Below are 23,935 nucleotides of genomic sequence, written 5' to 3' on the forward strand. Positions count from 1 at the left end.
ACATTCATATATAACAAAAAATATAATAAATATATCAATGCAAAAAGCTTACAGTACAGTATGTGTGTACTTAAATATGCATAATAAATACACTCATGTAAACAAAACGTATTAATGCGATTAATCATTTGACAGCACTTTATATGTATTTGTAATATATATGTAATATATGTGTGTGTGTGTGTATATATTGTATGTGTGTATATAATTAATGCAGTGTTGCTTTGGATACAAGAACATGACAGATAAAGATGTGATCCTTTGGAAACTATGAAATAAATGACTCATTTTATTTTCCACTGCAGGGAGAATATCAGGTTTTCGTGGAAGTGAACATTACCGATGATGCTGAAAGAATGCTGACCTTACATTTTAACGTCACTATGCAAATTAAAAGTGCTAATCACAGGAATATATTTTTTCAGCAGATGGGTGGGCTATAGGACAAAAGAATCTTGTTCTCAATTAGTAAGACAGTAAAGACATGATACCTTTTTTTTTTCCAAAAAGAAGAATTTAATGCATTCATTCTGTGTAAAGCATTTTTAAGATAACAAAGATTTCTATTTAATACAGCAGAACTGTTTTCAAAAGGGATAATAAGACATGTTTCCTGTTTCTTGAGCACAAAATCAGCATATTAGAATGATATTTCTGAAGGATAAAGACCGGGTGCTCAAAATTCAGCTTTGCCATCACAGGAATAAATGACATTTAAATGACATAACAAATATTTTTTATTTATTTATTTATGTAATTTTTTACATTTATTTTTAATTGTAATAATAATTAAGTTTTTACTGCATTTTTTGATCAAATAACAGGTAATGATTATTTTAATCATAAGCGATTATCTCATTTTAGAGAGTTGTGATATGTTTTTTTAGTTTGTGAAATATCTGTGAAAGTGTAAATAAATTACAATTAAATGCCAATATCCTCTGGAATGCACTGCTAGATTTTATTTAGTGGCCAAACTTCTGTTTACCAGCCCTTCTTTGTTCAGGTATGTAAATGGAAAAACATGATTCACAGTTCAATCCAAAAGTAAAGTTTTGCAATAATGGCATTGCATTGTTGTGTCCTCTTGGTATTAGGTTGTGATTCGTTTATATCCCAGCTTTCAGGAACAAAAACCATAGACAAAAAGACAAGACAGAGATTTTGCCAGTAGTTTGTTTAATTAAATAAATACAACAGTAATGCTTCTGTAGCTCAGCTTTACTTTGCTATATTGTGTCATTGTCTTCTATGTCCTCGCCACAGAAACAATTGATTTGTTCCTCAGAAAGCATTACAATGGTAAGATCAAGTTTTTTCACCAACACTTAACTTGTTAACAATGGATGTTTTTAGTAGATCATTAAAAAGGTAAATAAATACTTCATTCTTGACTTTTATTATTCTAGTACAAATTACAGTCTGTTGATGTCTTATATAATCAAAAAGCCAATCAGGGTCATAATATCTCCTGGCAGTGTCTGCGTCCCCATGTTTTTTTTTTTTAGAAAATGAAACTTATTAAAGTTTATGAAAAATGAATGCTCTATGTTAATTATATTATGTGCATATAATGTATACTTAATGGACTTGCCAAATTATGCTGCACTTCTTAAGTATTAACATAACTATACTTAACTAATTTTAATTCTGATTTTTTTTTTTTTATTCGAATTTACGTGCCTTTTTTATTCATTCAGTGTTCACAATCACATGGGATTTCGTGCTGTGGTTGAATCACATGCAGCAGGATGGTCTTTGTGAAGATTTGAAAATATGCAACATCATCAAAGGAGATATTAGACTTTAATACATGAAACATAGTGGTTCAGCTGTGTATTAATGTGTCTCACTGAGACCACATTCTTATTTTATAAACACTTCATTAGTCCAATTTATTTGAGAAAATATTATGGCCTTGAGATGAGCAATCCAAGGTAATTATAATATAAATGACTATATTATAAATAAAATCATATTAAGACGTAAGACATTTACAGTAATAATATGTCATAACACTTTTTCACTATACAGACTTTTTTTTTTTTTTTTTACCTACTTCAATACCTAATTCAGTTGACCTACCTTTTACCTTCTAGGGTGAATATCAGAAGTTTTGATTACCTTGAAAAAGCAAATGTTTCAAAAAATGTTTTGATATCACTGCACCTTGTTTAGACGAGAGGTATGTGATATACCATACTCATGAAAACAACAATAGAAAAAATGTCATTTTCGTCATTTATTTGCATTTGTCAGATATTTGGAGAAATGTTATGTCATTAAGTATGTTTCAAATATGTGTGAAACTGTAGATGAAATCATTTACAGTGAATTTTAAATTCTTGCTTGTTTTGTGATTTTGTCTCGTGACAACTTCCTTTTTTTAAAAGTTCCCATTTCACATAACCGCTGGCACTTCCCACTAAAAAACACATGTGGCAGGTTTCAAACCAATAGCGTTTCACAAACAGGCATTTATCACAAACAAAGATTTTTTTGTTAGTTTTGGTGTTTTGTTTGAAATTTGTGCCTAACTCTTCTGAGAGAAAGAGAGCGTTTACAGCAGGTATGGTGCTGTTGTGCCCTTCAGCTTTTCTTTGTTTCATTGCGTTATTTTGTATGTCGTCTGTGACTGCAGAGAGACGATTAATGTGCTCCTCAGAAAGTATTGATATTTGGTACACCTTTGATGGTAAGTGAAATATCAAATACTTCATATACACACAGTTAATTCATGTCCATATAATTCTGGGGTCAGTAACCTGATCCTTCATCTATCAGTCTATCATGCTGATTTGATGCCTATCATTTCTAAACCTTGATGCATTTTTTATTGAATAAATAAAGATCAAAAGATTTGTTACATTATAACTATATTTATTATCACTTTTAATGAATTTAACATGTCCTTTCGGAATGAAACTATTACTTCATAAATATATCTTACTGAATTGTTTAACAGTATAGCTTACATACAAAAATTACTGTTGGAAACCTATATATTAGTAACCAACAAAAGGCGATACATGATAACCTAAAAACAAACAGATTTGATTATTAACAGCTAATACTCTCTCTTGAACCAGGTCCGTTGTATTACCTGTCAATGACAGGTTTTCCCTGCAAACTAGGAGTGCCCTTGTACTCTGTAACTTATAGAATTATCCCAAGTAAGATTTTCTATATCTCAACCATTTCAATTTTTAATGTAACCTTATTAATGAAACAACCAAACTTGGACATGACCTGTTGACATTTTCCAGTGTTTACGATCAGTCGTATTGGATATCATGGTATTGTTTACTACAATGATCAGATGTGGTTGGATCACTTGGAGCCAGATTTTCCCTGTGAAGATTTAAAATTCTGTTACATCATCAAAGGAGGTACTACCTGTTGGAATATGTTTACTGCATTATATTTTTCTGCGGTGATGCAGCTAAGATAACCGATGAGACTGTGTCCTTGTTATTTTAGAAACAATACACGAGACTATTCCATTTTACGTGAAAGAACTTTTTGGCCCCGAGGTGAGTAGTCAACATAATGCTTTATCCACTCGACTGAAATTGCATGTATTAAAATATATATATATACTATAAATGACAAGATATAAATAATAATACATAAACAATATAAGATTAATCTTAATAGTAAAACAGAGTTTGCAATTTTACTTTATAGGGAGTGTATCAGATTTACCTGACTATAAATGTTGTTGATGACCTTGAAAACAAACTGGCAATACAATTCAACATCACTCTGAATGTGAAAAATGATGGCAATAAGAAAAACAAATTCTTTCCACATCTGGGAGGTGGATAGGACAGGCTTTATTTTTTCAGTTCAGCTTTCTGATCAGATCAAGTAATCATCAATCTAGAAAATCCATCTCAAATGACTGATATTAACACTGTTTGTTTGTATAGTATATAAAAATACCAGGTAGTATTTTTAAGAACATTTAGGTTCAGCCAAATGGTAAAGGCCGCCTCTTCGGCCCACCCAGCCTTTCAATTAGGAACTTGATTCTTCTTCCTGGATGCATGGCGCATTATCAGCTGCTGAGTATTGTCATTCATTCAGAACTGCCTCCTGTTTGAAGTTTGGACAGACTGAAATAGTTAAAGGAGGTTAAAATAACAGCCTTATCAACAGCGTCTGCCAGGAGTAGCTCACACTCCTTTCTTGTAAATGTGTGTTGCATGAGACATGAGTACCTTATGACACTTGATCACAGAAACACGAATAACCATGTAAAGTACTAACTTAAAAGTTGTGTGTTATGCTTAATGAATGCAAACGGTAATGAATAAAGTATATAAAAACAAACATGCCAATACAGTAGTTTAAAGTGTACATGCATATAGCTTTATCAAAAATACAGTGAAACATCGAGAAACTCTATTATAATTTAAACAGATAAAAATGTTTGATGTACTATAACTTCAAATCTAATTTATCTAATTTAATTTGTGAAAGTGCTTATTTGTATCAAGTTTGTTTTTCATAATTTCTTTTCAGCGTTCATCAAGACATTTATCAAGGCATTTATTTGAAATGAAATTTCTTTGTGATGTTATAAAAGTCTACTGTTAGTTTTGTTTTATTAATTTTTCAAATAGTGTATTTCCTTTGTGTTCATGACTCACAGCCCTCTGTGTATTTCCGTATGACATAAAACAAGCAAATCTTTGATGAGAACCACATAGCAGGCACATGCTGTATTTGTCGAAGTGATATACAGTATGTGCTGGTTAGAAGGGGTTCACTACGGCTCTTGTCAAGAGGGTTGGGTGTGAGGTGGCATATTCTCAGTGGGAGTGTGGGTGTTACAGGCCTGACAAGAGAGAGCAGGTGTCTCAGGACGGGCTGACCTCGCAGCTTTGACCCTGGGGGCCTATCAATCTAGATCTAATGGCAGAGAGGAGGCATAGCGGGGTAAGAGTACATGGTTAATTAGGGAGACTCACTATCAAAAAAAAAATCCCAAAGAAGGGGAGTTGAGTTAAATTTTACATTTAATTTAGAATGCATTAATGGACTCTGTGTTGTTTTAAATGATCATCGTTTCTGTGTCCTCGAGCAACAAAACAGAGGACTTCCAAATTAATTACTTTACATATTAATTACTTAATAATGTGACATTTTTGCAAAAAAGAAAAAAGGGCTGAGGCATATATTAACATAAGAGACTTTGCTTCTGGTTAGAAGACCACTGTACTTGATTGCTCATTTTTAATAAAAAAGAAAAACATTCTGATCCCCTCTGTTCACAATGGCTCTTTACAGCAAACCTTTTCTTTAGAAGAAGTGATGACCTGTGAAATATGAGCTAGTCTATGTAGTTTGAGATGGTTGAGGTTTCTCACTGTCTCCCATTCACATGCCACAAATTCTGTGTAACTGATACTGTTTGACCTTGGCAATTCCCACAAAAATATTTCCTAAACTATAGCGGATCTAAGTTGGTCTCAACCAATCGGGGCGAAAGATATTTTTCAGAAATGATGCAAACAATAACCCAACACCCGAAGGTGGAGGAAATTCCATCAGTGCTGACTGAGCGACTACATATGTAACTACGTGACATACAGTACCTCGGAGCGATCTTCTTCCTGTTTGTGCGTCAGCAAAAGGGTTACCGAGGTAAAATGTCACGTGAGATTAGATGCTTAATGGCTGCGGCTGTTAAGAAACAGAACTTAGTGTTATGTCTGTTGGCTGAGCCTCTATTTCAGGCTCTTTCTATATTAACTGTATTTCACCATGGGCTCCATGTTCACATACTAAAAGAGAACAACAAAGCAGCTGGTGGGTGACCTTCCACTCTCTCCATTGAGCTCAGAGGAGGAGAGAGACGACATAGGCTGGCGCAACTCTCATGGTGTTCAAATACGACCCTCTCCCAGCCAACAGCAGCTGCTTCGCACTATTTTGGTCTTAGGATCACCGCAGCAATCCTCCAGACAAGGAACAATTTTCACACTCAAGGGGGAAGGACTGCTCTAAAATAAAACATACCTGTAAGCCTAGAGAGACGGCATGGAAGTAATGTCTGATCTCTTCTCTGTCTAATAATTTTCTGCATTAATGTGTGTGTAATCATTTCAAAACTCTTCTTTGTCTAATAAACATGATATTTTAGTCTGGGTGTTGATCAATGAAATGGGAAAAAACAATGGAAGGACATGCTTCAAGACTTTGAAAAGTCACCTTTTTAATTATAATTTATATCAATAATTTCCAAAAAATAATATATATCTATATATACGTTTCAGTATCATTAAGGTGTGTGGGACAGTTCATATCAAAACTTTCAGCAACATTTTTTCCATTTGTTTAACCTTTAAAATGAAAATACATTCAAACCCATTTAAAACTGTTAAGATATTACATTGACAGATTCTAGGCATTTAAATGCTGTATTTAACCCTTTTGTGCTGTTGCAGGTCTTTATTAACCCCTTTTTTTGCTTTTACATAGATTTAATGCAACATGATTCTTTTATGATTCTTCAGTTGTGAATTTTTTGTACGGTCAATTCGAAGAGCTACGCTAGATCTTATTTCATAACAGCACAAAAGAGTTCAATTAAATGCTGTTTTACAATAAACCATCTTAAATACTAGCTGTTTTTATAGAAAAATACAGAAACTGTAACCTTTCCTGGTATAGAGATGACCCTTTCTGTAATGGAAACAAAATGAACAAAAAAGTGTTTATTGGTTAACAAACGCCAGATTTTAAGGGGAAGTTTTAATTACGTCTAACGTGTATCAGGTCAGGACAGAATATAAACAGAAATAGAAAACAAAAAAAACAGCCATTTACATAGCCAATGAGTGTAAATCAAAGATGATTACCCCGCCACAAAAAGAAAAAAAGAGAAATATTTCTTTAAAAGATATTATTTCTTTAAAAATAAGTCTGTTCTATATTTGAAGGTTATTCTCTCTTGTCAAATGACAAGCCATCATCCATTCTGATGCTCTTCTCTTCCCTCCTCCTTCCCTCTCACATACTCTCGCAGTCTGACAAAACCTCTGTAAAAACAGTCACCCTGTTACTGCTGAAATTCATGCTTCACGCGACACATCCATAGCCGACGAATACACCATGCACGCAGGATGATCGAATTAATCAGCAAAAGATGCGGTGCTGTAATTTTAGTCAAGGCTGTTTAGTGTCCAACTGTTGACTAAATATATTCCAACTTTGTATATAAAATAGATCTATTTATATGTATTCATTTGTCATTTAAATACTGGTGCAAATGCACCATGTGCACAATAATTGCAATCACATCCTCATGCACCACCAGACCAAAATAATAGAGAATAACAGCAGATTTCCACAAAAATTCCTAATTAAGACAGCGTTTCAAAAATCACATTTTCTGAGGTAAACTATAACACTGTTACAAATTCTTTAAAGGCAACCATCTCTACATTCGCATTTATAACCAGTGGGTCGACCTGAATGTATTCAACACAATTTAGCAGGCATAATATCGAGGCAGGTACCGCTCTGCACATGTCAAGTTAAGGGGTAGTGTGAGGGGTTTGGGGGGTTATAGGGCACAGTCTCAGGCCGTGAAGAATAAAGGTGCAAAATGCCACAATTAGTCATTTCTCAACAAAAATAAAAGCCATGCTTTTTACCTAGTACAATCTCAAACATACTGCCTATCTTTCAAAAAAAACACACACACACACACTTTTACAATACCTTAAATAAATAAATATATATATATATTATTAGTTTTTTTTTAATCAAACCACACACTATTTTCTAAAAAAAAAAAAAAAAAAAAAAAAAAAAAAAAAAAAAAAAAAAGATTTTTTCTCCATAGGACATGTTAAAACTTACAGTCCAAACTGTAACGTGCTGTTATTTTCAGGTTTGATTTTACATTAGATATTTTCGTCATCCTTAGCTACAGGTGCAGAAATATAAAACGCAACGGAAAGGAAAACAAACAAAAAAAAGTCAAGACAAAGTCGTTAAACCAGTACCATGCACAGGCATGTCACGGATGAATCTCCCGAAACAGGAGTAAGAGATGTTAGACAAGGCTGTAGAGATGGGTAATGGAATAAGACTGGCAAGTGACCCTTTCAAAATGTGCATGGTGTTTCGAACCAAGCGGAAAGCGGACACTGGTACACACTCCTGCTGCCCAAACACACTGGCAACCCACTGCACATCTCCCCTTTAAAACGTCAGTTGGTAAAATAGTAAGGCAGCTGTTCGCTTCCGTCAACTAAAAGTGCATCTCCGAACATATCCAGTTAAGTCCCCCCCATTCCACCCCTCCCCTTAGCAGCGGGGTGGACATGCACTTGACTGGGTACGGCTTGGATCAGCAGATTCTTTTTCTTTCCCAACGACTGCTTGCTTCAGCTTTCAGAGCCCAAGCGAGTCACAAATCATCGCCAGATGAACTGGGTTGGCTCAGGCCGAATGGTCCGGGTTTCGTCTTTCTCCCATGATTTGCTCTAATTCCAGTCGTCCAGTCCTTTGCCTGTGTCTGAGTCTGACTGGCGCCATTTTGTTTTAAAGGCCATTGACGCAAGTGCGGAGAATTAGGGGCCTATGCCGCTAGTTTTCATGAGCTCACTGAAGGGTCGAAACAGTTAGAGGGTAAGTAATTATGTTGAATAACATTCAGGCACAGCTGCAATTACATGGCAAGAGTAAGGTAGACTACATTAGTTGGTGACTGACATGGGGCAAAGATCAGGGCCTATGGCAACCTGCAAAATCCTCCATCTGAGTAAGAGAGTCTTACCTGAGTTTAATGTGCCGTCAAGTGAGGAAATGGACAAAAATAATTGCCAGTCCAATATTTATCAGCATCACTAGTATGACCAATATTGAGTTGGGACCCTGAAGAACCAGTGAAAGAGAAAAAGCTGAAGGTTAGCAATTGAATGGCACCTGCTCACGTATAGCAAAGTATCAGGCACGATAATTATTTTGAAGTAATGGGCAATATTTAATTTATATTTTTAAATAAATAATAAAAAAATGCATTTAAATTATGCAAAATTTCAATTCTAATACCGAAAAGCTGATAATTATTACTTAATGGGCAAAAAATGTATTTTAGATGCTAAAAATAAAAACCACCATTGCATGCACGATACAGTGTATTAATACCATACTGATTATTTTCTGTTACTAAAAATGTTCAAATTTATTAGCATCAGTCAATATTAGACCGTTAGGTTTGCAGTATCATTTCAATTATTTTGTTAATATTTAAAAACATAAATATACACTTGAGAAATCTCATACTTAACATTATAAATGTTGTGATGCCTAAATTCATGCATAGCACTTAAAATGACGGCATTTTTTATTTAGTTTTATTTTAAATAAATAATATTACATTTTAATATTAAGAGAATATAGAAGATTATGTGAAAAGATAGTCATACTACACATTATACTGATATTGCTAAAATAGTAATTTTACTGATAAATGTCATGCATGTTGCAGCTACTTACTGACTCCTCCTCAACAATGTCAGAAGTAATTTCCATGCTGGCTTTCTTAGTTTCTGCTAGGCTCTTTGGCTTCAATGATTCCTGTTTCTTCAGTTTGGGTTCGGGTTTGCTCTCTTTGGCCATTACTGGTTTGGGGGTCGGTGCGCGGTACTGCTTTGCAGGCGGGGGGGGCATCCTGCTATGAGCAGTTGACGCTGCATGGAGTTCTTCGATCTCCGGATCATCAGGTGGCATCATCACCTCCGCCTTCACATAGTATCCGTGATACTGGGAGTGCAGCTCACCGTTCCCAGGGCTGGAGGCATTGGCGACCGGCGCCGGCGGCTTGGAGGGTTTGGCTACGGGTACTACCTCCTGTTTTACTTCCTGTTTGTCTGATATCCTGGAAGTAACCTTGGTGACACCCGCTGCCAGGCTCTCGGCAGCAGGGGGCTTGTTCTCTTTGATGGCTTTTGGGGCACTTCTGTTAAAGAAGGGCTTTTTCTTGCTGAGAGGGGGGGAGGGAGGCGGTGTGGGCCCGGGACTTTGGGAAGGGGACTGGGTTGGGGTCGTGCCTTTGCGATAAAAGTGCGGACTTCCTGAAGGCGATTTCTCTTTCTTTTCTTCTGGTACTTCTTTAATCTCGATGGGTTCACTGGAAAACCTTTGCTTGATATAGTCAGGACCTTAAAAGAGCATAAAACTCAGAATTAGTTTACTTTTTTTATTGATTCATTTATATTTTTGCATTTTATATAAATATAGAATTTTACATTTAGACAGTCTTAGTAAAAGGTTCAAATTATTACTGTCTAACCAAAAGACTTTGTTACGTCTAAATACGGCTCAAATGCTTGATACTCAGAAACAAAACATCTCAAGAGTGCTGCTTGTGAATATCAAGCTCAGAATAAACTGCCAGCGCAACAGATGCAATTTCACGTTTTCACAGTCTCAGTCTGTTAGTGTTTATGCAGGGACGGACATTAAGAACTTTGCCACTTGCTTTATGATTGAAGTCTGAGCTTCCAGTCATTCTCCAGATTCTCCAGACCACCGATATGGCCAGAGTGGCCTCACAGCTGACACAGATGGGCTTTCTAGAACTTGCACTAGACTGTGCCCAGACCCAGACCACAAATAAATCATGCTGTTTATCAGCCTTTTTACAAAGAACCCTCAAACAAAACTGTCAGTACATTTCAGGGGAAAAAAAATCCATCCATGTTGCTCCCTTGAGTGAGCTGTGCTGATACTTTGTTGAGACAGAAAAGGTATTTTGATATTTCTAGGTGGACAAATGAGAATTTAAGAACCTGGTGATTTTTATAAATCTGCAGGATTGATATTATAATGTGGCTTTTAAGTAGCAGCAGCCTAATTATTGTGAAATAAAATATAGACTGGAAACCAAAATGAGTGTCTCACTAATATAAACATTTGTTATTTTTACCCCATTCCCTCTGTGTAGACTGAATTCAATTTGTCTAGCCCTGGGCAAAAAAAACGAAATTTTAATATCTCTGCAAGAAAACACATTTTTGGGGGAAACACAACACTTGATTGTTCTCTGTACAAATGGCTATACCCCACAGATAATGCTTTTTGGGGAATTAAGTGTTTTCTGCCCTGATCTAACAAAAATCATTTATTAAATGTGATTAAACAAATAATGTAATGTAAATCTGTCTGCAGAGATCATACGTCAATTCTGAATAATGCCCAACTCCATCCACACGGTAACAGATTTATTATAAACAACAAATTGATACGCTACTCGAGCTGGTAGCCCTGTTAGTATAAACATTTATTCTTTGTTTATTTAAAGATATAGGTAAAATGGCTATAATTCACAAACAGCTACCCAACTTGTAGGGATTGAGCAGTGTGATTCTTTGCAAACATACAGCAGCTTTAATCCCAACGAGGTTGAGCTGTCAAAACCGGCTAGTGTGCAATTAACTGACAATTGAGCTAAAGTAACAGACAATTATTTATATATTATTTATTTTAAATATTTCAGGAAGCAACGGGGATTCTGAGCACGACATAGTAATCCACAATATGTAAAATATATTTAGCCTCATAAGCAAGACGTCACTGGCCAGCCATGCAGTCCTGCGATTGAGTTGGGGTGGGGATTTAAGGATTCCACTTGGAGCATTTAGGAATTATCCCGAAACCATTTGGTAATGTATGGACAAATGCCAAAGGCTTTTTGGCTTTAACAAGGCTTTATATGAGTAGAAAGAGGTTGAAGAAACTGTGGCCTCACTGAATTGAGGTTAATGTGATATTATGAATCATACATATATATGCCATGTGACATTCACCAACTAGTTTTATGTTGTTAATGCTAACATATCAATTGTTTACAATAAAAAATAATTTTTGGAAATTGAGATTTATACATCATCTGAAAGCTGAATAAATAAGCTTTCCATTGATGTTTGGTTTGACAAGACAATATCTGGCTGAAATACAATTATTTAAATATCTGGAATCTGAGGGTGGCAAAATTATTATTTTCTTTATTTATTTACTTATTTTTCTATTGCTACAAATATAAAAAAGTGTCTTAAGACCAGGGTCCAGGGTCACTTATAATACAGTCTACCGCACACATTTATAATTCTTTTTTTTTTAATTTGCAGGAATTAAAATCGGTCGGAGCTGGGTTTAGAGAAGCAGCAATTTATGCAAATGATATACCTCCCCTTCACAACTCATTTACAATTGCATCTGCTCCCTTTGCCTTTGCTTGACAGGGAGGCAAAAAAAGAGACACTTGACCCAGACACAAAGACAAGGACACAAAGGGAGTAATTAGGGAGGGCCGAAAGGGTGTAGAAAACGTGCGTGTGTGTGTGTGTGCATGAGCAAAAGCGGATGTGCACATCCATGGTGGGATACCTGGTTGATAGAAGCTGGGGGACAGATCTCTGGCCACTGCTCTGGCGATATCAGAGTCCTGGCTGGCAGACAGGGCCGCCTGGTCAGCTGCCTCTGCTTTGGCTCTGGCGTGTGCGGTTCTAGGTAAAGAAAAGAGACAGAGCTGGAGTCAGACGGCATGGACAATAAGATATGGGAGGAGGGTACATCATTTTAACACTGCTCCTGGCACTATCAGCCACCGCCGCTGCAGTGACTGCGAGTCCACTGTGCCGCTCACAAGCACACAAAGACGCATTCATTAAGAGAAGCTAAGGAACTATGAAGTTACTATGCTGTGAAATTCTTTCTTTTTCCAAAAAGCTAACAGCGTTAAAATAGAGCAAAACGTTGGCATTAATCAGTTGAAAGAGTACAGGATTGTCCTCTGTCAATATCTAAACATCTAGTCACATGGGTGACAATAGATAAAACAAATATATTTAAAATACACTACCATTTCAAAATCTGGGGTCTGTAAAATTTAATAATAATAATAATAATAATAATAATAATAATAATGCAGTGAATGCATTTATGCAGCAAAGATGCATTCAATTGATCAAAAGTGTCAGTAAAACATTGTGAAATGTTGTAAAATATTTCTATTTCACATACGTTATGTCTTAGCTTTTATTACCTATTAAACTATTATAAGTTTTTAACAATTTAACTTTCTATACAGAAAATTAAAAAAATATATATATGTTTTTATTTTTTCCCAAAAATATATAGTGGCAAAACACTTTATATATTTTGAACACTGATAATAATATTTTAAGCAACAGATGTTTCTTAAGGAATAAATCAGTATATTATAAGATTGGCTGCTGAAAATTCAGCTTCGGCAATTAAAAAAAAAAACTCCCTAAACCTAAAAAACGTAGCAGGGTTTCTAAACTTACTAACCCTAACTAAACTTGAAGACCATTAAAAAATAATTGATATATTTACACAGATGTATGTCAACTTTACTGCAAATATATAAATATTCAATATACTCCATAATTAATCTATAAACGTTTAAATATAATTTAGCATTTTGTATCAGCCCACAAAGTCTTAAATAACCCATTGGATTAACACTTGTTAACCTTATTTTAGTTTGTTTTACATTTAGCATTTAATACCTTCTAAACTATTTGGTAAGGTTACTCACTCCTATCAGTAAAACTAGACTGTTCTTCTTTTAGACAGTGTTCTACTTAAAATTCCCATCACATATGGAGACTAAAATATGAAAATCAGTGCTTTCTCCTCAACCATTAATTATTTGTTAAACATTTAACGAATACAATTTTTTCCTCTTTGCACCAGACCATGCAGTCTGAATGAAGACATAAGTGTCAGCCGTCTGTCAAGAAACATTCCAGACAAAGTATCTTTCGAAGTCCATCCACATTACAACTGTTATGCTAAGCTTGCTTTTAAGGGATCATAGTCTTTAACTGTGGGGAGGAGCGTCACATTCTAAGGATGAGTGATGCAAATAAATTAAATTGAATCTAAAGCTCTGGTTGAATGAATGAAACTAGCTATCTTTCTCTTTTCCTTCTGTATATACAGTACAGTATACCTGCGATTTATAGCACCAGTCCTCTGCTGAGAATTGCAATAACGCAGATAAATAAAACCTTGAAGATATACAGTAAGCTTGGTCTAGAGAGTCATGTCATGGTGTGGTAGCACTAACACATATATACTGAGTGTCTGGTGAGCGAAAGTAGCCCTGTGAGAACGGGATTAATGATTTATTATGGTTTAGTCCAAAACAGCCCATCACAGATCAGCTCCCGAGGAGATACATCTAGTTCACTGGGCCTTTGGATTTCTGTAGCCAAAGAAACATGTTAGAACTGGGTCTCAAGAGCTAGCTTTTAACAGTTATGCTACCGTTCAAAGGTTTGGGGTCGGTAAGATTTTTTTTTTTTAAGAAATTAAATCATTTTATGTAGCAGGGATGCAGATTTATAAAAAGTGACAGCAAAGACATACTACTGCTGCTACAAAAAAGAAAAAAAAAGGTCAGTCTTGTCATTATGGGAATAAATTACATTTAAAATGTATTATATAAAGAAAACAGTTCTGTTAAATTTTCATTTCACAATTGTTTTTACTGTATGTTTGATCATATAAATGCAGCCTTGGTAAGCATGAGAGATTTAAAAAAAAAAAAAAACCATTATAACGACTTCCATACTCCATACACCTAAAAATCTTTAAAAGTCATTATTTACTTAAGCAAACAAAGTGGTAAAGCTTATCAGTGTAAAAATGACTTCAGTCTGTTAGTAACATACAGCTACTGTACGACTTCAGAATACTTAGATGTACTATTTGTATGGAGATATTTGTGTTGCACCAAAAAATGATAAAAATAAACAATATCATACAGTTTAGAAATGACATGAGGGTGAGTGAAAATGATGTTTGTGGATAAACTGTCCCTTTAAATTCACAACTTTGAATTCAGTGCACATCAAAAGATATCTATCACTTACTATAACACACAAGGCATATATAATATTAACACAATATTAAGAGAGCATCTACATACTATTTGTCAGCCAAGTAATAAGCAGCACCTTCCCCAAGCGTTAATGGACCTAATGTGATATTCTTTGGAGTCTGAGCCAAAGAACATCTCCTAGGCGACAGATGGAGCACTTGCAGAAATTCTGAGGGTTTTAATTTGGCAGTGTCTCCTCACATTCGCCCACTCTATCACACACAAGAGCTGAGATAAAGATGTGAAGAGGAGCACATCCTCCCCGCTTGAGCCCACAGCAACTCAACACGTGTCTTGGTTCTGATCTGTCCAGTTAGCCTGTACAAATGTATATTTCTGTATAAGTACTCTTACGCTGCTAGTTTATGTGACATTTTCAGTGACATGTCCGACTACACTCATAACTATATAAACATGAGGCTGCAAATCATTAAAAATATTTAAGAATGATTAATCTCATAGTTTTTCTTTAGCTCAAATTCCATATTTCTCAGAATGACACAACACAAAGCATGTGTGACGAGTAAGACTTTTTTTTCACTGGTCTGTAGCCCTCTAATGGACTGTTTGCATTAACATGTCTCTGAATCACAGACAGCATTTCACTGGTGTGAGATATTTCATTTCAGTTAGAATTCAATTCAAAGAATGTTAATGAGTCCTACTTAAAGTCTAGTTTATGTCTGATTTGAACATGTCTTTCTGCAATTACTGAGAAACGCTGTGGACATTTGAGTGCATTTCCCAAAAGCATTGTTAGCCAACTATGGTCACAAGTTTCGCTTTTGGAAAATGCACCCCTGACCAAAGTGCTCTGATTAGTTTTTAGAAAGATACAGAACAGAATGAAATTGAATAAATGTGTTTACATTATTAAACTGCGTTCAGCATAAACTACTGTTCAAGTAAGTTTTCTATGGGACTTTCTACTCATCCAAGAAATGAAAAAAATGAATCCCGGTTTCCTCAAAAATAATAATCAGTACAACTGTTTTCAAAATTCATAATAATAATAAAACAGATTAGAATGATTTCTTAAGAATCTTGTGACAATTGGTGAAAAAGGTTTTTGCCATTGCAGGAACAATCCCATTTTCAAATATATTAAAACATAAAACTGTTATTTTGAATTTGTAATAATATTTCACAGTATTATTCTTTTTACTGTATTTTTTTTTATTCGTATTGATCCCAAACTTGTGAATGGTAGTGTATTTAATTCATTTAAAATTAATTTAATGTTAAAAACATTGACTGACAGCCCTAAAACATGATAATTTGGGGTCAAATAAAAGTATTTTGAAATCAACAACTCGCTTTAAAACGCAGCATATAAAGTAGATTACCACAGAAGAAACAATCCTCTATATAAACTGATGTTAAGGACAAACAGAAGATTAAGAAAAAATTGTTAATCTGTCCAGGTTAATCCCATCCATTAAAGTCTTTACCAGATACAAAGGACACATAAATCTCTCATATGAAATAATTTTTTTTTTTTTTTTTTTGCAAAAAATGAACCATGGTAAAAACGGCTTTCACCAAAAGTTTCTAAAAAAATGACCAAAAATTTTTCCCGTTTATAATTTACAGTAATTGTTGCAGCTCTAATATTTTGGCAGGAATTGTAAAAAGAAAGTCAGTGCTGACAGAATAAACACACACACACACACATACATGCAGCTCTAAACCTGAGTGCTCTAACAGATGATAACAGGACGAAGACTGGCTACTGTATCAGTGACGGCTGCAAGACTATATTCTTGTCAGCGATTGAGAAGCCAACTCCTGCCTTGCCTTATTTAGTCAGGCTCAGTGCTGACACATAGTACACACATGAGTGAAAGAGCACAGGCCTGAGACCCCCCTCTCTCTCTCTCTCTCTCTCGCTCTTTTTTTTTTTTCCAAACTCCTTCAAGGCAATCCAAAGCCTTCTCAGACTCTCCACACATTCCCTGAACCCTCACAGTGCTTATCACTTCTCTGCGTAACAATCTTCAAAGGCACTGAGAGATATTTAATTCATCCAGCAGCTCTGGGACATATTACTATTTCATTAGCTACATGGACTGTGCAAGCCTCATTATAGCAGCTTTCATTAAAATTCATACTCTTTCAGCTATCGGAAAGAAGCACATGGTAATGAATGAACAGGACAAGGACACGCATTTTGTGCTGACATAAAGAAGTAAATAACTGCATTAATAGAGCAAAGCAAAACACTTCTTAAGTAAAAAGCCCTAATAAACCTGCACATAAAAAACACAATAAAGAAACACTAAAGGAACAGTTCCACCCAAAAAAAAATAGAAATGAATACTGTGTCGTTATTTACATTTCGGTTGACTTATTTTCTTTCGTTAAACACAAAAGGGAGAATAACGGTATAAGAAGGTGTCTCCTATAATTACAAAGAATTAGGACCGGACTTTCAAGCTTTAAAAAGAATGTAAAAGTGATTCAGATGAAGCTTTAAAATATAAAAATTTAGGCCAGTATGTACTGATAATCACCAGTTAAACACTAAGAGAGTTTAGAGAGCCAGATCAGTCTGACTCATTAAACTAAATCATTCAGATCTGCTTTGTGAACTGAATGAACTGACTAATTAAAAGAATTATTCATTCTCAAATCTAAGATCACTGATAAACTCAAAACTGGGGTGAACGTAGAGATTTTGAGCAACGCAATTCATATTAAACCATTTTTCTGATGCTTTTTCTCTCTTCATTCACACTCATGTTAAAAATGTATTGCATCATTTATGCAAATAAAACATTTTGTGTTCCACTATCATTTGGGCCAACATGAGGATGAGTAAATGTTGATGAAAAGTAAAATTTTTGGGTGGAAAAAAAATGAGAAAACCCCCAAAAAGGAATAACTAATGTTTTAAATGAAAGGAAAATTGATACTAAGCAAGTGAGAAACTTCTCTTACATCAGCGCTAGCACTAGAATATAAGCTCACATGTCCTTACATGAATCCGCGGTACCGCTCAGCTCACACAACATTACTGAGTCCCTCTTTAACACACTGATCTTCACAACCTGCTTCAACTTGCAAAAATCGATGTGTGCCTTCATCCAGCTGTTCCGATGAATTACAAGAGTTAAGAAAAGAACTTTTAGTTTTCAGGAGTGGGAAAACAATATCAGTAATTTCCTCCACCATTCCATGCGTGACTTAATCGATAATTATGTGTTATGTATAACGTACATAAAAAGAACTGACAGTAATTCAATCCCAGAGGAACGAAACTGCTTTGCCTTTACACATACCACCAAAGTTACATAAGTACCTCCTCTGAGTAAATTACATCTATGCTTTAACTACTCTTAGAAACATATAGACCCTATTAATCTGTAGATAAATATACCATGGCGTTTCTCCATTAAAAATGTTTAAATGATTATAAACGTTACAACTGGCACCCCGATTCATCTGTGACTTCATTCTGCACGTCCTGTTGGCCCTGCATTGATTATGTGATCAGTATGAGAGCTATGGCTGGGGGGCATGTGATGGCACTCATGCAAACGGACTATTCAAAGGGGCTCTTCTGCACAATAGCTGCTTGCCTGGTCGCGTTTCACTCATTCACATGAGGGCGAATGAGCAGCCTTCAACTCCCTACAGCTTGGGATACAGCATGCAGATGCTATTATTTGTGAGCAATACTGTTGGTTAGATGAAGAAACTTGCAAGATGGAGAAAGAAAGAGAGTGAGATCAAATGTTGTAATTATGTCCTTAAGATGCAATTGGTCATGTGGTGTAGGACTGATCTAGAGGAAGTATTAACCTTGAGGTGGCAATTTCTACTTTTGTTCGGGCGATGGCAGACGCTCTTATGGCTCCTTCAACGGCACGGTCCACTTTTTGCTTCGTCTTGGTGTTCTTGAGAGGAATAAGCTGCTTCTTGATGCCGCGCACCAAAACGTTATTTTTGTACTTTCCCTCTTCTTTCGACCCATCGGGGAATATCGTGCACCCATAGCCGTGGCGCTTGTTGTTTATCCATTCGCCTTCGTATTTCATCCCATTGGAGCGCTCGCTGACACCGAACCCATTCCGCTTGTCATTCTTCCACTCGCCCATGTACGACTCGGTGGTGGTGGCATCGACGTTGTCCTCAGCCGGCATGTACTCGTCAGCCACTTCTCCATCGCCGAAACTAATGGTGGAGTTTGCGTCGCTGGAGCTGATGCGGCTCATGGTGGCGTCGCTTCGTGCCGAGCTGCGCTTGCTGGATATGGAAGAACGGGAGTCTGACTTCCTCAGCTGCTTGAGGCTCCCGAAAAGAGAACCCCGTCGGAAAAGGCCCTTTTTTTTGCCGGAGCCCACTTCGCTGTCGCTGTGGAAGTTGAGGACGAAGCCGCCGCGGGTGCCAGCAGGGCTGTCGGACATGTGGTCGTGAAGAACGGACCCGTTGCTCTGCTCGCTGCGGAGGGACGCCAGTGAGGTGCGCAGCGGGGAGCGGATGACAGTGGCCATGCCGTAAGGCACGCTCTGACGTACGCCATAGCCGTGTCGCATGCCGCCCATCCACTGGCCCTGGTACGTACCTGGCAAAGGGATTAGGGAGACTTTAGTCTAGATATTGCATAACACATAATACAGGGATTACAAACAAAAGAAAACACCAGAGGAACTGACATATCTGGGTGCTTCGATGTTTTTTAAAAAGCAATGTTTTATTTAGGCGTCACATTGTTTTCAAGCTAATTAGATTAAATGATGAATTCATTTACATGATTAAAATAAATTAAGATATTAATTAATCAATTAAAATAAGATATTAATTAAACAACTAATTAATTATTTTTTGCATTCCACAAAACAATATCATTAATCAAAGAGCTTGTCAAATATCAGCCTAATATCTTCTGTGCTCTGAATTTAAGAATAAAGACGCTGGATGAGAGCATCTACTTAGTAATAAATCACTTCAAGGACAAGTTCCCATCAGCAACCATGATTATAATCTTCCAAAACATAATACTTTTCGAATGTTCTGGGTTGGTAGGATTTGACATTGAAAGATTTGTGAGAAGAAAAAAAACCCTGTATGCTCATCAAGGCTGCATTGATGATTATTGCCATTTAACTGTCTTCTATTTTAAAATGTAATTTATTCATGTAATAGCAAGGCTGGATTTTCAGTAGTCATTACTAGTCTACAGTCATTTAAAAATGTTGATTTGAGGCTCAATAAATATTTCTTCTTATTATCATTTTTGTTGAAACAGTTGTGCTGCTTAATGTTTTTGTGGAAATCATGACACTTAAAAAAAAACAGCATTAATTTTAAATATATTTACTGTCAAGGGCTATATCTTCATTATTTGACACAGTATATATATATACTTTGATATACAGTAGATACAGCCCTAGTGCCACCATGGTCACCATCTAGGTAAAAAGTTTTATATTAAAGCAAATATATAATATCCAAAGTGCTAAAATGCATAAATAACATAACATCAGACTATAACTAAATAAATTATTATCAGGCTAGTAACATACAGGTGTAATCCAATCCACACTATGACGCTGAAGTGACGAAGTGAACCGCTCTCCCTCCTATATCTCATATGCCGGCCTGTCAGACCTAACAGCTTCAACAGCAGAGCCAGCACTATTTTAAAACATGGAAGTAATCCGAGCCGTTGTGAAGTTTGTGACTCTAGCCAACCATAACTCTTATTTATTTACCTATTTATCCACTCATTCCTTATGATTCTGTATATGCCATTGCCTCCACAGCAGTAATGCTAATAAGCTTATATTCCAATCATAGGTAAGCGGCAGAATGGAAGTGACTTATGATATACAAAGTGCAAAAGAGCCACTGTCTCAGCAGTCCAGCTGAGCTATAACACTATTTTCAGGATTCTTTGCAGAAGATGAAAGTGAGTTATGAGTAAGCAGTAATGTGCGACCCTGCCTCATAAATTCAACAGTAGGCCCAACTCTCTGACGCCACCACATTTCAAGAGAACTTAACGGTCCTTGCCAAATATTAATTTACCCTGATTTTAAATTTCTTCTTAAACGACTTAATAATATATTACTATGCAATCTAAAAGTAATTTAACAGTAATGCTGCTTAATCACTTAATTGTGCAATTTAGCTACATTTAATAAAGGATTCTTTATTCTTCTTCATATTTTCATTTTGATTTTATTTAAATATTATAATATTAAATATTTCCATCAAAAATGTACAGCGCAAGATTATGTTTAACAAGGCAATAGATTTAAAATTTTTCACAAATTAGTGCTAAAATTTGCTGTTTCATAATTCACCTGTCATGATGAGTACTTAGATATAGAAATATTTTGATTCATTTTAATGCACATTGTAGCCTCCTGTTTTACCACTGATACAAAAGTACATTTAGGTATATCTGTACATTAATATTATACTGATAAACTGCGTATAAAGTATGCTTATAAACCACAAAATATATAGGCACCAAAATATCACTTTAATCTTTTTTTTCTTGATTGTTCACCTAAAAAACGAAATCTTGTCATCATTCACTCTTAGGTAGTTTCAAACCTTAGTGAGTTTCTTTGTTATGTTGAACACAAAAGAGGATATTATGAAGAATGTTGATGGTAGCCATCGACTTCCATAGCATGGAAAAAAATACTATGTATGTCAATGGCTTCCATCAAATTACACACATTTTCCCACATTTTTCAAAATATCTTTTGTGTTCAGCAGGTCATTTATACAGGTTTGCCCCTCCACACAGCATGAAATAATGAATTAAAATAAGCAGTTCTACACATTTTTCCATACGTCCATTTTTTACGATTTAACTTCCACTGAATGAAACGACAGCACAGAATTTTTCCACATAGCACAAATGCTGCCTGCAAAAGAAATAAGCTGAGACAAGAACCTGTCTGCTGGTCTACTAGTCTGCTGGAAGAGCTTTTGATTTGACATGTTGCAGATGTAACTATTATTAGCCCTGACCTCTGTGAGCAACTTCTGCTGACCAGTCCAGTTATATGCCATACATCAACTCAACTGCATGGACAAACCGCTTCATAAATCTGCAGGCTGTGATTTAGAGGCAAAATAAATAGGCGCTGGAAATAACCCAGGCGCTTCAAGAGGGTGGTCTCGTTTGATCTTCCACGAAAATTGAAAGAAAAACAGAATCCTTACAATATTCTACAGAAGAGGCCTTAGTTTTATAACGATACATTACAAAACAGAGACCCGATTTCCATCTGCAGCGGCAGCAGCATCGCAAACACGCAAGACTTTAAAGAACATTAAATAGGTCAAGTGATGTTTCGCTGAACTCACCCCCGTCTCCGTACGTCTCGACCCCATATCCGTCTTGCAGTCCGTTACTCCATGTGCCTTCATACCTGGCAGGTGTATTGAGACTCTGGCGTACCCCGTACCGACCCTTAAATCCGTGACTCCACTCCCCGCGGTACAGCCACCTCCCCTTGGACTCCACGCCGAGCCCGTGCCGTTTCCCCTGCGCCCAGTAGCCCTTGTATGTATTTCCACTGGGCCAGGTGTACACCCCGACTACCTCAAACCCGTTGGACCAGGACCCGGAGTATTCGCCCTGGCCCTTGGGGCCGGTGCAGATGCCGTGTCCGTGGGCTTTTCCGTCCTCCCATCCACCGCAGAAAGTGCCGCCATCGTCGAAGTCGAACCGTCCGCCCGTCATTCAGATGAAGGATCGAAATGAAAGTGTTTGCGTCTCGATGGCAGCTCGTCTGTCGGATGCTCAACAACTACAACGATATAAAAAAAAGGGGGGGTGAATTTCAGACCGCGGGCGCAGTGCTGTGATGCGGTGGTGTCTGCCGGAGATGGCTGAGGGCGCGCATCGGTGCGAGTGTTGGCGGTGAGTGAGAGGGAGGATCGCGCACAGGCGCCGGAGCCGCAGGCGCTGTCACTGTCGCCGTTCCTGGCTTTTTTTTATGATCCTCTCCCCCCTGCTCGCTTCACAGGGAGGGAGAGAGAGAGAGAGGAGACAGGAGCCCAAAGCCGGGCGAGAGACACCCAGCTGATGACGTCAGTACTACAAGCCCGCCCTCGCGCTGTACCACGTTTACGTCGTTTCACGTTAAAGGTGGGCGAACGGAGCAACTTTTAGTTTTGGGTCATCCGAAATAGACAGATTTGGATTCGCGCGAGCATATTTTCGAAATATACAATTTTGAAATTATTTTAAGCCAGTTAACATGAAAATGTAAGCGCGAATTCATTTAATAATCCAGTGAAATTTGTTCGCACAGTGAGTCTGATTACAACCTGTGCTTCCCACAGAGATCTCATCATCATCCTCATCATCATCATCATCCAGTCTGTGTGGAATGACATGAAGAAACAAGAACAAACTCCAGAGGATCTGCGGCGATGTCTCCGAGATGCTTCAAGAAACCTTCCTGCAAAGCTGCAAGGCTCTTAGAGGTTTTAGGCACTTGTGTGAAAACGCTGTCAAATTAGGGTGCTGTTAGAAATAATGACATAAATAGATTTCCTTTGTCAATTAACTTTTATTAAATAAATTAAATTAACTTTTGGTGTGCTTCAGGTAGCTTGCGGGTAGGTCTCGCTTCAATAGTGTGATCATTTACATGCCACCTCTGACTCTGCATGATAGATAGATAGATAGATAGATAGATAGATAGATAGATAGATAGATAGATAGATAGATAGATAGATAGATAGATAGATAGATAGAAAAATTGTAAACAGCAGTCAAACATATCCTAGCTTATGTAGCAAAGCTCTTACATCACATTGTTGACAGCTATGTTGAGCAAATTTCATAATAAATTTTGTTGTGACAAAATGGGCTGCCAAAGGACCTTGAGATTTATGGAGCTGGCATAGACTTTTATTGTTTCTAAATTCTCCCTCCAACAGACAGACCAGTTTAGTTCACAATTAAGTCTATAATTACGCAGCTTACCTTGTCCATAACGTGTGCCACATCTTTGTAAC

At 36.6% G+C, this 23,935-nt stretch overlaps 1 protein-coding gene across 4 annotated transcripts; it reads right to left on the reverse strand.

Moving 5' to 3' along the window:
• Nucleotides 1–1,674: 1,674 nt before the first annotated feature.
• On the reverse strand, nt 1,675–22,918 carry jph1b (junctophilin 1b). 4 transcript variants are annotated; one of them, XM_043255082.1, is made up of 6 exons: nt 22,271–22,918; nt 18,743–19,505; nt 12,412–12,530; nt 9,520–10,184; nt 8,798–8,895; nt 1,675–4,118 (listed from the first exon to the last, which is right to left on the reverse strand). In XM_043255082.1, exons 1-5 carry the CDS (start codon nt 22,647–22,649, stop codon nt 8,815–8,817), a joined length of 2,007 nt encoding a protein of 668 aa, XP_043111017.1. In that variant the 5' UTR covers nt 22,650–22,918; the 3' UTR covers nt 1,675–4,118; nt 8,798–8,814. The 4 variants fall into 4 exon arrangements, with proteins under 4 accessions (XP_043111017.1, XP_043111009.1, XP_043111001.1 ...); XM_043255074.1 differs by lacking the exon at nt 1,675–4,118 and adding an exon at nt 6,202–6,693; XM_043255066.1 differs by lacking the exon at nt 1,675–4,118 and adding an exon at nt 6,202–7,049.
• Nucleotides 22,919–23,935: the final 1,017 nt, after the last annotated feature.

Source organism: Puntigrus tetrazona, chromosome 2 (genome assembly GCF_018831695.1).
Source record: "Puntigrus tetrazona isolate hp1 chromosome 2, ASM1883169v1, whole genome shotgun sequence".
NCBI lineage: Eukaryota > Metazoa > Chordata > Actinopteri > Cypriniformes > Cyprinidae > Puntigrus > Puntigrus tetrazona.